Consider the following 14,474-nt stretch of genomic DNA (forward strand, 5'->3'; position numbering starts at 1 on the left):
TTTTGTTTCTTATCCTGCTAGGTTCACTTTCAGGTGCTTAGATGATTAGTGATGACAATAGTTTCTATTTTTTTTAATGACCTGAGACTCTTTTATCAAAAAACATAAAACAGCTAACTTAATTTTTGGTCATATCCCTTTTGTAACATTTAACAGTTATTTAACAAATATTTAACAATTCACATTATTCAATGTAAATAAATAATACTAAATTTGGAAAACATATTATTAGGTGGCTTTACATCAATATACTCTAATTTCACAGAATACATTTGATTTCTTGACTAGTAATTTGTTGCCCTGTAGAGAGCTTAAGTTTATCCAAGCATAATCTAGAGAAGTTAATACAAATTCTTATTTTTCCTTGGGATCCAGACTTCATTGTGAACCCCACAGTATAACCAGGGCTTTCTTGTCTTTGGGTAACTGCTGTGGATGACATACAAGATTCTGTCTCTCACTGGGCCTTAGTGTGTCCCAAGTTCCAGTCTGACACTGTCTCAGCAGCAATCCATTGTTTCTCTGAGTCTAAGGAGAAACTAATCTACATCACTACAAGCAGTAGTTGTTATTTTCCAACTTATCATAGTCACAAGTAAATATTATGTTTTGAATAAACTCATCAGCAATGAACAAATTTACATTACCTTTAAAGTATTTTAATAAATGATACTCAAATAGATTTTAAGATTAGAGTTACAGAAACAAGGGCTCTGGGGGTAAGGGTGTTCCCAGCTTGGGGTGTATCCTCTATGAAACCGATGAAACCAAACTAAGTCAAGGGAAAGGGTAGGTTAGGAGAAACCATTTATTGCTCACAGTTTGCTGGAATCTGATAGCTAAGCCCAGCCCTGTCCCTCTCCTCTGGCAGCCACTCCTACTCTCCTGCCCTAGTGCTCTCTCCTTCCCACCCACCCCTTCCAGGAGGAACTCCATTGGCAGGTCCTTGGTGACTGGCAGGTGCCAGACCAATTACATACCAGGAAAGAAGAAGGGGTGGGAGAAAATAGCTGTTATCTCTCCACCCCTTGCCCTGGAGGCTGTGGGAGGCTGAAGCTGTAAACACCTACTGATATGTAAATGGACAAAGGCTAGAAGGGAGCTCCTGGAAATCCTGCAATTTACCCCACACAGGGAAAAACAAAGCTGGGGAGGATCCATACAAAATCATCTAATCCAAGCCCTTTCCTTTAGTGAAGTGAATGATCTAGAACAGATGGTTAGCTATTCTTTCTTTTAAGGTCTTGCAAAGTATTCTAAAACTCTTACATATTCAATTTAGTACTTAGTTAAATAGATGATCAATATACTCTTCAGGTCCATTTCTTCATCAGTTAGGACTAAATACTTAATATTTCTGTCTACAGTGCATTCTAGAATAGGTTTCCCACCAGGGCTAGATCATAAGGTAGCTCTCCATGGAAAAATGTGAAAAACAGGTAAAATAGTGAATTTTCCACACAGATAAATGTACACAATTTAAGGAGGTATCTTTTATTATAAAAGTAAGAGCTTTTTAATTTTTATTTTGAAAATGCTCCTTTTGTGATGGTGAAAACATTGCATTTTTTTGCAATGTCCATAATTTAGCCAAATTTAAATTGGAGGTTGGTTCTCTTATTTTTTTTACAAAATTAAAAACTTAAAATATAAAAGCTTTACTGCTCTGTGTGATTCCCAAAGTCTTCAAAAATCTAGAGAAAACATTTTCTGGCAACATGATTTTTAACCTCAAAAAACTAAGTCCACAGAAGCTAAATGTCTGTAATATACATATTTCTATAATATTATAATTTTATATATTCTCTATATTTATATATTCTACATTATATTTCTATATATACATATTTCTATATATTATAGAAATATCACACTTACGTGCAAGAAAATATCACATTTAAGTAAGTGCATTTATTTTAATTATAATTGAAAGTATCATGGATTATCTTGGAGCTCATTTTATAGGAAAATATTTATACAGTTGAATGACATTACTATTATATAATCAACATTTGTGTCCTTCAGAATAACCCTCACTCCCCTAATATATTAATTCTTTCTGTAATGTATAAACTAGAGAAAATATGACACATAAAGAGTAAGTTGCATTTCTATAGAATTTTCAAATAATTTATAAAGATACACTTCAAAGTTTAATTCCAAGAACAAATCTTTTTCAAAATGTATGAAAATTCATCTTGTCAGCAGGAATTCAAAGAAATCTTAAACTTTGAATTATTTCCAAATTTAGGCCTTGAAAAAAAAATATCTAACTTCGAAAAATATTTCATCTGGAAATGGCAATTCTGGGAAACCACAGCTTAATAAACATGACTGGGACTAAAACAAGAAGTCAAGGAAAAGTGATGTAAAAGAGGAAAATCTAAAGATAAAATATTGCTCAATCACCTTGCAACATTAAACATATCATCTGAGAATTGGATATGATTCAAAATTTGTCTAGAACATCTCTAACTTTGGGTTACTGAAGATTTAGTGATAACTTTAGAAATTGTTAAATTCTTTTGACCAAAAAATATCATAATTTACTCCCTAATTGCATTATCTGTATACATCTAAAAAAAATAAATCTAATTCTAAACAAATTTGAGAGAATCAATTTAGCAAGCACATTATCATGGAGTAGGTATATTTTAATACATTGACTAGAATCCTGAGAAATGATGTTATACCCAATACAAAATTCAGAAGCCAAAAGTGATACTGCTATTAAGGTTCTAACTTTCTTTTAGCTATAATTTAAAATGTTAACACTTTTAAATGAATTGCTGTAATAGAATATAAAAATTAGAGAGAAATCACATTATATATTGTGAATATATACAAAAGAAAAGAGTTATCAATGACATGTAGAAAATAGCATGAACAGAGAAAAAAGGCATTTCAGGAAAAATACTGTCAATTTTAGATAAATATAGAATAGATATATACACATGAGAAAAACAGTTTGTCCTTGCAAATGAGCTAAAAGCAATGTCATCTGCTGCCATTAAAGGTGTTAAGATCATGAAAATGTCAACTGTCGGCAAAAACAATTTAGCAAAATTCATTTTTTCTACTTAAAATTCCTTTCGTAAGCCAGAACTGCAGGAATAAAAGATGGGGATCTTAATGGAAAAAGATGCAAGGCCACCTTGCATGAGGCATCTAATATAGTCAAACTCCTAGGAGCAGAGACTAGAATGATGGTTGCCAGCAGCTGGAAGAGGGGAAGGGTTGCTGCTAATCAACAGGTATAAAGTTTCAGCTATGCAAGCTAAGTTCTAGAGATCCACTGTATAACCCTGAGCCTGTAGATACTGATACTGTATTGTACACTTAAAATTTGTTAAGAGGGTAGATCAGATGTTAATTATCTTTTCAGTATTATTTTATTACAATAAAAAAGTTGAGTGTAAAAATAATGTTTTCGTTAGCCACCATGGAAGGCCTGGAACAGAGCAACAGGCTCCATGCATACCTGTAAGAACAACTGTGTGATCTCCACCACAGGCTACTTGGATCACCTTCTCAGGAATTCCAGGCACTCGCTGGGGTGTTCTGTGATTGGCCAGCAGCTCGTCGGGGAGACCTAACTTCCCATGCTCAGGTTCTCCAAATGTGTACAGTTCTCCCTCTGCTATTGAAAGAAAAAAACAGTGACCAATGATGACAAAAATAGGAACAAAATACTGGTCCTTTTTTGGTGCATGTTCTCATATTCAATAAAAAATTTAGAAAATGACAATTTAATAGAGTTGACCTTTCTTGAATTATTTTTACTATATGGTAAGGAGGTAAAGCTAGATTTTCCTCTTGATCACTCTAATCCAAAATCTTCATGAAGAAGTCACAACCATGACTACCAAAAAAAACTAGGAAATTATTTTAGCTGTTTCATAAAACATAAAAATGATCTTACTTTTTCTACTTCCTTTTAGTAAAGCAAAATGACTAGACATTAAGCACCTATAAGGATACGGATTTTGTCTTGCACACTATGGTAGTCTAAGAACCTAGCACAGTGTTGAGTATACTAAACACTGAATGAACACTTGTTGAATAAGAATGTTTGCTTTTAGTGAAACGTGTTTTAGGAAGCTCATTTATGTGTAAAGTAAATATGTTAAGTGAGCCTTAAGATAGCAGTTAGGTGGCATTTTCTCCAGAAAAGACTCTCTTATCAGGGAACTCATGACATTTAATCACTGTTTCGTCCATACTAATACTAATCATTTGCTTCTGTTACTACACTTACTACATTATAGTAAGACTGTGAGCTGAAGCAGAAACTTTTTTGTTCATTTGTATGTACTGAACTGAGTTCTGTAAAGCAGGAATTTGAAGGCCTTTGTAAATATGTAATCTAAGTTAAAGAATGACACAGAACACATCACAAATGGTATGAAGCAAAGGTAACACAGCACGTCTTGGTGCTTATGTGGTTACCATGAGCGACCACTTGCCCAAGCTCTGGTAAGGTGGCCCTTGGAGAGTGCATTGTATTAGTGATTGATGGTTTTGTTATGTACACCTGGAACGATGAGTGTTCTGCATGAGTGTTAAGGTTGCTTTGCACAAACATCAGCATTGATTATACAATCCTGGTTTCAGTGTTGAGGGACCTGAGTTTCAGTTGCTGAGGCTACTTGCTATTAAGATGTGCCTACATGACCAGCTCCCCCCACCCCTTAAAAGCCTCAGATCCTGAGAATAGAATGGGCTTCCCCAGGTAAACATTACACACACATCCCTGTAGTTTGCTGCCAAAGAGAAAGCATGCCCTGCGCAGCCTCAGAAGAGGAAGGACTAGGAAGTGTACGCTGGGCCTTTGGAGGATACGTGTCTTTTTCCTGTTGCTTTTGCTCTGCACCCTTTACACACACACAGGGTATGTGCCATGGACATCCAACACACAGGGTATGTGCTACTTAAAACTTGGTCAAGTATCACAAACTGATTTTCTGTATTGTTCTGCACAGAAAACAAAGTTTTCTGAGCACAGTTTTCTATGAAGTATTTAACAAGCCCTGGCACAGAAAGTGCTCAGTAAGTCTTCACCCTTCCCCTTCTCCTCATGCTTCTTGCCTCTCACATGAAAGAAGTTACTAAGTCCAGATCTGTTTCTTTTCACTTCCACTTTTTTAAAAAGGCATAACAAAACAAAACAAAACTCAGTATAAAATCTGTTGGTTTAAGATGAACAACAATTCCACTTGTTCCCCTACTGGCTAAAGCAGAGTTTAGTCATAAACTGATTCTGGCAGTTTTATTAAAATCCAAATATAAGATGATGTTTTCGCTTGGGATTTTTGTTTCAGTTGTCTTCCATCTGGTTTTTTTTCCTTGTTTTTGTTTCATAGACACTGTGAGCACAGACTACACCAACCCCAGGAGCCCTAAAGTTGGTATTGCCCCAAGGAACACAATCAATTCTTCATTCATTTACTCACTCCCTCATTTGATAGTATTTACTGATCATCAGTTTGTTCAAGACATGAAGTGATACATTGGTGAACAATACCAGCCAAGTCAAAGGTTGCCCTCTCTCGGTACCAAGCTGCTACCAATGCACTGGTATACCTGGGGGGCACTGGGATGGATCAACCAGGACTTTCTAAACCTGAACCTGAGGTGCATGGAATAAGGAGTAAAAGTATTAAACAAGATTTAGAAAGATATCTAAGAGGGGCCACAAAACTATTTCCTCTAGGTGATTTTACTAAGAAAAACACCATCAGTAGATAGAAAGCCATGATCACACTTCTCCTATTGGTATTAGTGTAGATGTACACTATAACATTTCAAATATTTTAATTAATGTAGGAAATGTTGCAGTTGAAGGGAGGGAAGAAAAATTGGGGATGCTGAGAAAATTCCACCAAAGCAGATCATATCCCATACTGGGCTCTCTCCCTTTCCCATATAATTTTAATCCCTGTTCCTGCAACAGAAGTCTATAACTCACTTATTAAAACAATAAAAGCAAATTATCAGGACAAGAGTAGAATGGATTGAAGTACAGAGGCAAGTGAATCGAGGGGAAAGTGAACCATCAGTCTTGTTTTTAATGCCAAAAAGTCTAAGAAGTTTGAGAAGGGTTTCTAACATACACATTTTATGCTTCTAATAGACCTAATAGTCACTAAAAAAATCAACATTTTGGACAGTTTAAAATACTAAACTCTTATTATTGAAATGGAAAAATATTGTGAGCTAAAACAGACCAAAACTACTTCATTACATTGACTACCATGGTATTACTTCCATAGAATTGTAGAATGTTATATCATTTTATTATTAATTTAGCAATGACATAGAAATAGGAGATAACATGATAAATCCAAAATGGTCTGTCTTACTTGTTACAAAAGCTGAATGGTAATATCCACAGGAGATCCAGGAGATTGGTTTCCCAATGGTCACTTGGTAGGGAACAGATACATTGGTCCTATCTTCTAAGCCAATTTGTCCTTCAGAATTTTCACCCCACATAAAGAGCTCTCCGTCCTCTATACAGAAAACACAAAGAAGAAAAAAGGTTTTAAGAGATAGCAAGGCTATCGAGTTATTATATTTCCAACAGACCATTTATTCTTTAATTTAGAAAAATTATGTGTCTTGAAAGAAAAGTACTGCTAAGACATTTATACCAGCTAGCTACTTAAGAGTTCAATTTCTATTATGAAATGCTTCTATAATGATAAAGGACTGAGAAGAACCTGACATAAATCATGTCTGTATTTCTATCTCAATAGCAAAGACAGAATGTCTTTTTCCGATAATAAGCTTTTCTTATTCTAATGTCTCCAAACATAAAATGGTTTCCTCCTTTTGAGCAGTCTACCCGCAACTGAACTGAATGGCGGCATGAGCCACACTGGACATTTCCTGCACAAGTCCCAGGTCAAAAGGCCCCAGAAGACCTTGTTCTTGAGAACACTGTGGATGCTTTAAAGGAAGAAAAAAAAAGTAACGTATTTCAGTAACTTTTTTTTATAATTTACACTTGAAAATACATAATCTAGCTTCAGAGCAGGAGATAAATCAGCATATATGAAGCATCTCAAAAACAGGTGAACTTATGTTCCTTTTGATAAAGGTTTCAATGTCAGAAAAAGTTAAACTAGGAAAAATATTTTAGAAAGGAATTATCAAGACTTATTTTTATATTTTTTCATTAATTCAAAAATGTTTAATCTTTGAAGTGTTTGCTAACAAGGCAAATGAAAGGAAAATTGAAAGTAAGAGCCAAAAGAAGGATGGCAAAGGGCTAACTGTATGGTTGGCACAACTGAGGGCATGGAGCTACAGACCAACTCTGGCTCTGCTGACAGCCAGAGTAACGCTCTAAGTTACACAGCTCTCCCAGCTGCAACAACGCAGCACACCAGCGGCTTCTTCTGAGTCCAGGCCTATATCTTGGCTCCAGTTTTCAAGAAATTTCTCATACGGGCTTTTGGCAGGGAGAGCCAAGAGATAACATGACTACTGTTCCAAACCGTATTATATAACACACATCCAGTAGATTTCTATGATGCTTCTGACAGCAACTTCATTAAAACTGCAACTATAATTTTCAGAACACACACCAAGATAATATTTAAGAAAATCTAAAGGAGCAGATGGACAACACAGCTTAGAATTTATTTAACAATTACCTTCTAAATGTATGTTTACAGGTAACTCTAAATAGGTATAAAAGTGTAATGTATGTCAGGATTTAAAGTTCTACTTTAAATGTCTTCTGAAAACACATAGTCAATGAAAGAAAACCAAACAGCAATGCTGTGTTCACTTTACTGAGTTGCTATATCCTAGTCGAAAGGAAAAGGATGTATCCCTTTTGAAATGGGAAAATGTCTCACCAGTTAGTACAGCTGAAGTGTTAGATCCAGCAGAGAGCTGCTTAACCTTATGCTGGGTAAAAAAACCAATTAGATGAAAAGTGTTTCTGTCTTTGGTATCACCAAGTCCCAGCTGTCCTTCATTATTTCCTCCAGTTGCATATAATTTGTCTCCTTCTGCACACAGAAAAGAAAACATCAGTATACTATAGTCACCATCTTTGTGGGACAGGCCAGTTACCAGATATTTCCTCTACTAACAGTGAAGAAAGTTGAAAGCTGGAATTATAATTTGGGGAACAGCTTCATTTCATTGTCAAAAGTAAAGCAAAACAGGCAAGGCTATACATTTCTGTGAGACTTTATAAATCACTCTAGAGTTTAAGGAGCAACTGAAATGCACAGAATGTGTGGAATGGATTTTCTTGTTAACACAGCACTTTATTAATTCAGAGCAAAAGGGAAAAGTAATTTCCAAAGCAGGTTGTAATCCCAAACTATTTCAAAAGAGATGTGGTTCATTAATTTTAACTTCTACACCCATTAAAGGTAAGATATAATAGGTAACCAATAAGTAAAATGAGCCAAATCCAAGAAGAATACAGTTAGAAACATGAAAATTCCATGTTGTGTAATGACTTCAACTTTCTAGCTGAATAGGAAGGCAGTACAGCATTGTGTTTAGGAGAAAGGACTCCAGAGCCAGACTTCCTAGGTGCAAATTCTGACTTGCTGCTTATCAGCTGTGTGACCTTGGGCAAGCTGCATTTAACCTCGCAGTGTCTCATTTCCCTCACCTATAAAATGGGGATAATAATGGTGCCTACTTCACAGAGTTGTTATGAAGATTAAATTAGTAAACACTGATAAAATTATCAGAACAGCATTTGACTCATTGTATTCTATTATTATATATTAATATTAATATATTTTTAATCATTAAAGTAGTATCTCATGCCTAGATAATATTGCCAGCGAGCTCTGAAGTAATGAAGATTTTAAAAAACATACACATGTTAAAAATTGGTTATATCTGTCATTAAAATGCACATGAAAATTATAGGGGAAACTGAAGGCAAAAATCAGCCTGAATCAGTAAAAGTTTAAAATTATATACTATTTGAAAAAAAAAAGAAACCTAAGCAAGGAAAGAAGACTAGCTTTCAAATGGAAGATACTACAAGGCCACATGGAATTGCACTGCACAATTTAACATATGCAGCACAAACCAGAGTTGGTAGAACACTAAAGCAGTTCACGGAACTAAATTGAGTAAAAAGTTGAATAGTCACAAAAAGCTCCACAGAGGAAGTAAGACTTACACTGGATCATAAAAGATTAGAATCTGAATAAGAGAAAGAGAAAAGATATTTCAGCAAGGGAAAAGTATGAATGAGGGCAGAGAGCTGAGGAGGAGCCAAGGCAGTGAGTACAGCCTCCAGACAGAGGCAGCTGTGTGTGTGGAAAAGGAGTTCGGACTGCTCAGTGCTCAGAGCCTGGGTGTCGAAGAGTCCCAGCAGCACTTGTTGAAAAGACTACCTTTTCTCCACTGAACTGGCTTGGCACCTTTGTCAAACGTTATTTGGGCATGTATGGGTGTGGGTCTACTTCTGGACTCTTTTCTGTTCCATTAATCTTTGTTCCCCTTTGTGGTAACAGCACAATGCCTTGATTACTGTAGCTTAACAGTAGGTCTTGAAATCAGGCAGTGCTAGTCCTCCAATTCGGTTCTTTGCAAAACTGTTTTGCCTATTCTAGGTCTTTTGCTTTTCCATGTAAACTTTAGTATCACTGTTCATTTCTACATACACACACACAGAGCCTGTTTGGATTTTGATTGCAACTGTGAGGACTCACATCAATAGCCTTTTGGGGGTGGTCTCCACTCATCCTCAGAAAAGAAGAGGGAAGAACAAGGTCAGAAGCAAGCAGCCCTTGAGGTGTGCACACAGGTAGGGAGATGCTGTCCTTTGCCATAATCTAAGAAAAGATTTATCTTCAGCCACTGAACATTTACCTACACATTTTCAAAGGCAAACAAGGGTGCTAACCATTTGCAGTTTTAAAAATCCTAATCTTATTGTTGCCAAGGTACCATTTCTATTAATTTGACAGCCACAAATGTTACTGGAATGAGACCTCGATCCTCAGATCCTCATACAGATTGAATACTATACCTGTTGAAACTATGGTGTGGTTCCCTCCACAGGCAGCAAATTTCACTTTTTTAGGTTTTAAAGCTAAAAATACAAAAAGATGACAATTAAAATATCTTATGGTTATGAAAAATGATAAATAAACCAGATCAAATGGTACCTCAGTGGTACAACTGAGATTTAAACCCAGGCCTGTGTGTGTCCGACTACAAAGTTGGTGTTCCTAACTAATAAACCAAAAGTTTTCAAAACTAGTTGTGCATCATAATAACCAGTGGAGCTTTGAGAAAAATACAGATAGCTCAGCCTCACCCCTAGAGCATCTAAGTCGGTAGATCTGAGGTAAGGCCTAGACACCTATATATTTTTACAAACCCCTCAAGTAATTAATATATGCTGAGATCTACTGCACCGTTATGCTGCCTCCTCACCAACCTGATCTATTCCCTAATCTGCCATTACCATCATCAAACTCACCTTCTGAAAGGAAACACTTTAAGTTCGATATTCATAGGCATACACCTAAGTTAAAGTTCTTTATTCATTCATTTACATATTCAAAAACATTTACAGAACATCTCCTAAGTGCTTAGCACAGGGACTGCAAAGATCACTAAGAGTTCCTGGTTTCAAGGATCACACGGTGTAGACAATCCTGTTAGCTGGTCTATCAGATATTTGAGAGTAAGGATCATCAGTGCTGTGAAAGAACCCAAGGGTTTAGTAGACTATGCTCTATAAATACTGTTTTGTCCAGGTGGAAGACTTAAAAGTTCTAACACTATCTATAAATAGCATGGGTAGGACAAATCACACTGAAATTGTGAACTGAAATTAAAAATTCGGCTAGGAAGATAAAGAATACTGCTCTTGTCACATTTTGAGGAATCTCTACCGCCATTCAAGTTTAGCTGATGTTCAAAGGTTATAACCAAACAGAAGCTTTTCACATAACTGCAAGAAAGCTTTGTGAAGATATTCTATGTCCCATATTTCCTGGGACAGTTCTGCTTTAAAATATTTTGTCCTGTTGTTCTTCTAAGAACACTAGGACTAACTCACCCCTAGTTCTGATGTTTTGTTCAGTACATCTGCTCAAGTGTGTTTTATAAAACCAGCAGCTACATACACAACCCTAACAAATGAGACAGAGCTCAGGATTCTACCATATTATACTGCTTATTCTCTGTATATACAATAACAGCAATATTTAAGTAGATTTACAAACAGACACAAAAAAAGGATGTTCTAGTACAATACTGTATAATCATTACTTCCCTTGTGGGTTTAAAATCAATGTGATTTTCAGACCCCAACATATAAAAGTAGTTCTGAATATCATACTAAAATAAAGTTAAATGACAATATTATTCAAGTAAATATCATAAAATAAAGAGCTAAAGACTTTCAGTTTATTAATTATTTAAAGTGATAAGGAAAGACTCCAAACCTTTGACACATGTTGGCTTGCCCACAAATGAGTTTGATCCTAATCCTAACTGGCCCCAGCTGTTACTGCCAAACATGTAAAGTTTATTATTTCCTGGTGGGAAAGAAAAAGAAACAAGCATTTTCAACACAAAGTAATGTGTGATGAAGTCATCACAAAGCAATAAAAAAACTAGACTTAAAAGTTGTCATTGCTTTTCCATGTTTTAACAGATTACCTTCTCCAGGTTAAAATGAATAATTTTAACCATCTATCTACAGGTTACCAGGTTCTGGTAGGTGTAAAGAATTTCTAAGACTATACAGTAGTTACATATTAAAATATTTATTCCAAGTAATATGTAAAAAACATTTAAATATAGTAAGGGAACTTCAGAATATAAAGGACTCCCTTGATGAATCAATTTGTCGAGAATTCGCTGGTAAAGCCAAAAACACCCAACACTTTCTGTATATTTTAAACATGTTTAAAACAGAGCATATCTGTAATATTTAGGATTCTCTATGGATTGCTATCTTCATTTAGGATTTTAGTACTAACCTGTAACAACAGCAATATGTTCATCTCCACATGAAAGAAATGTAGGTATATCATTTTTAAACCAGAATTTGCTGGGAATAGTTTCAGTAAATTTGGTTTTTCCAAATGTAAACAAAGCACCTGAACCTGCAAATACACAATAATTTCTACTTTACAATTTTTACTATGTTGTCTATACCGATTATCTACATAGATTCTTTGTCCCATGACAGCTCTGCCTCTACTCTAGCAGGGGTTACACCCTCCTTATTCGACCTTCAGTCTTACTCCTCAGATTTCACTCTACTCTTATTTATGAAATCTACTAATTAAATGCCTATTATTCATTTACTGGTGTAACATAAAAAAATGTACTATCACAAGGATAGCAGTCTTTGATCACTAATAGTCCTGCTGTCACTAGGTACACTATCGGCTCCCTGGAATGAGCTGTTACCATCAGTGCCCTACTCAGCACTGGACCTTCATGGTCTAGTCCCTGAGTGAGGGCTTTTCTCCACACAGAGAAATAGGACAGTATTGAGTTTCATCATTAGCATCATAAGGATGCAGGATGTTGAGATTTAACATTCTGAAATTAGGTCATTAAATATTACTTGATCTGAGTAGTACTCACAAATCGTTTTGGTCCAGTACCATTTTAGAAAGAGACCAAAACCCCAGTTTCTAACTACTATTTAAATACACACACACGGGCCAGATCCAGCTTTGGAGAACAATTGTGAGGCATGTCAGTTCAAACTGGAATCGAGAATTGGGAGGCCAGGTTCTAAAACAACTCTGGGTTTTTCTAGAATGAATAATTTTAACTATTCTGTCCTGCTCTGGCTCCCCAGGAAGGCTTCCCTGATACCCTCGCAAGTCAGGGTTTGGTAGCTCTGCTCTGGCCCCCTAGCATTTACTCTTATCTTAAACAGAATTATCATTTTGTTTACTGTGTTGTCTCTCTCACTAGGCTGTGAACTTCAAGAGCGCAGGAATTTAATCATGTGAAAACCAAAAGCATGGCAGAATGCAATACATAGTTGAGTGTATGCATGATTCTGCCCTAATCCAGTGTTTTTTCAAACTGTTAGTCATGATCCATTAGTGGGTCAGAAAATCAATTTAGTGGGTCACAATGACGATTTTTAAAGGATGTTATTATAGAAAAGATATGAACGCATCCCAAGTAGTTAGAGTAAGTACTGCTTCATGAAATGTCTATTTCTGTGACACAGTATGCACGCGGTACCAAGTCACGATAGCATATGGATTTCTGGAACTCAGGGAAAAGTCTTTCAGAAATGTTCGCTAGTGGCTCTCTCTTTACCCCCTTTCTTCAAGTCGTTTTCACTATACTCTTTTACCTCATTTGCCGGCCACCCACTCTCTACTGCATTCAATACATAACTGTCCTGGGGACTTGAAACAGGTACTTTGGGAAGTTTATAGGGCGGTAAAAACTCCCTCTGCCTTCGAGAAACTCATCGAATGCTTATTTAAACAGAAGACTAAAGACAGGTACCCCTTTCCCCGTTGTCACCCCTCCCGTTCCTCCCCTTTCCCTCTCTTTCGCAGTCCTCCGCCAGGGCGCAGCCTGAGCTCGGGCCCCAGTGCGGCGGCCGCGGACCAGGCCTGTGCCCGGATGGGGCCGACCCGGGGGCGGGGCCTGGCCGCCCGCGGACCCTCCCTCCCGGACCGCCGGCGCGACTCACTCGGCACCACCTCCTCGGGTTCCTCCATGCCCAGGGCGGCACGGGGAGCCTGCCCCTGGGCCGGGAAAGCGGCAGGGGCGATTCGGCGGGGCCTAAGACAGCGCCACAGATCCGACGCGGGCTGTGGCAAGTCCTCTGGACACCCACAGCGACCCTCCGAACGTCGGCGGCTCACGCGTTCCCGGAAGTCAACAAACGGCAGCTAAGAGCAACGGAGGCGGGGCTTCGGGCGCGAGGCCGGGAGGGGCGGGGCGGCGGACTAGAGGCCCGGAAGGGCGGGCGCCCGTGAAGCGGAGCGGGGGCGGGGCGGTGGGAGCCGCGCCCCTTCGCCTGAGGAAAGTGGCGGCCACGCGGCGCAGAGCTGCCCCGGAGATCGCGTGCTTACACTGATGGATACACAGGCCCCTTAGGGACCCCGTCCAGATACTGACAGACATCACAAATACACTCTCTCAAGCTGTGTAACACCGGCAAACATCAACACACACCGTAATAATACTAGTAATAGTGACTATCGATAACTAAATGAGAAAGGCACTCCGCTAAACATCCTGAATCGCATGTGTATCTCCAGGATCTAAACCAAGACCTGGCATATACGAGCTAATCATTAAATTCTTAGGAATGAGTTAGCCCTACTACAGTCCTGTAAGATGGTTAGTGTTACCCTCATTTATGGATGTGGAGATTAGGCCATGGGATAGCTGGTGTCCAGCTTAGCCAGTCCAGCCAGTACTCTGAATACCTGCCTTTCGTCCTCCAGCTGAAGGAGAGAAGGCAGAGG

General features: G+C 37.7%; 1 protein-coding gene across 4 annotated transcripts in view; it reads right to left on the bottom strand.

Moving 5' to 3' along the window:
- The window catches only part of RPGR (retinitis pigmentosa GTPase regulator), a 50,135-nt gene extending 36,216 nt beyond the window's left edge, over nt 1–13,919 (bottom strand). For 2 of the 4 annotated variants that reach the window (XM_057495495.1, XM_036879499.2), the window contains exons 1-7: nt 13,691–13,914; nt 11,994–12,119; nt 11,454–11,546; nt 10,025–10,087; nt 7,869–8,024; nt 6,363–6,512; nt 3,482–3,640 (exon numbers count right to left, since the gene is read on the bottom strand). In XM_057495495.1, the coding sequence (XP_057351478.1) occupies nt 3,482–3,640; nt 6,363–6,512; nt 7,869–8,024; nt 10,025–10,087; nt 11,454–11,546; nt 11,994–12,119; nt 13,691–13,718 (775 nt within the window). In that variant the 5' untranslated portion in view covers nt 13,719–13,914. Of the gene's footprint in view, nt 1–3,481; nt 3,641–6,362; nt 6,513–7,868; nt 8,025–10,024; nt 10,088–11,453; nt 11,547–11,993; nt 12,120–13,690 lie in introns of all 4 variants that reach the window. The other 2 variants (XM_036879500.2, XM_036879498.2) reach the window with 2 other exon arrangements.
- Nucleotides 13,920–14,474: the final 555 nt, after the last annotated feature.

The sequence above is a fragment of the Manis pentadactyla genome, chromosome X (assembly GCF_030020395.1).
Source record: "Manis pentadactyla isolate mManPen7 chromosome X, mManPen7.hap1, whole genome shotgun sequence".
NCBI lineage: Eukaryota > Metazoa > Chordata > Mammalia > Pholidota > Manidae > Manis > Manis pentadactyla.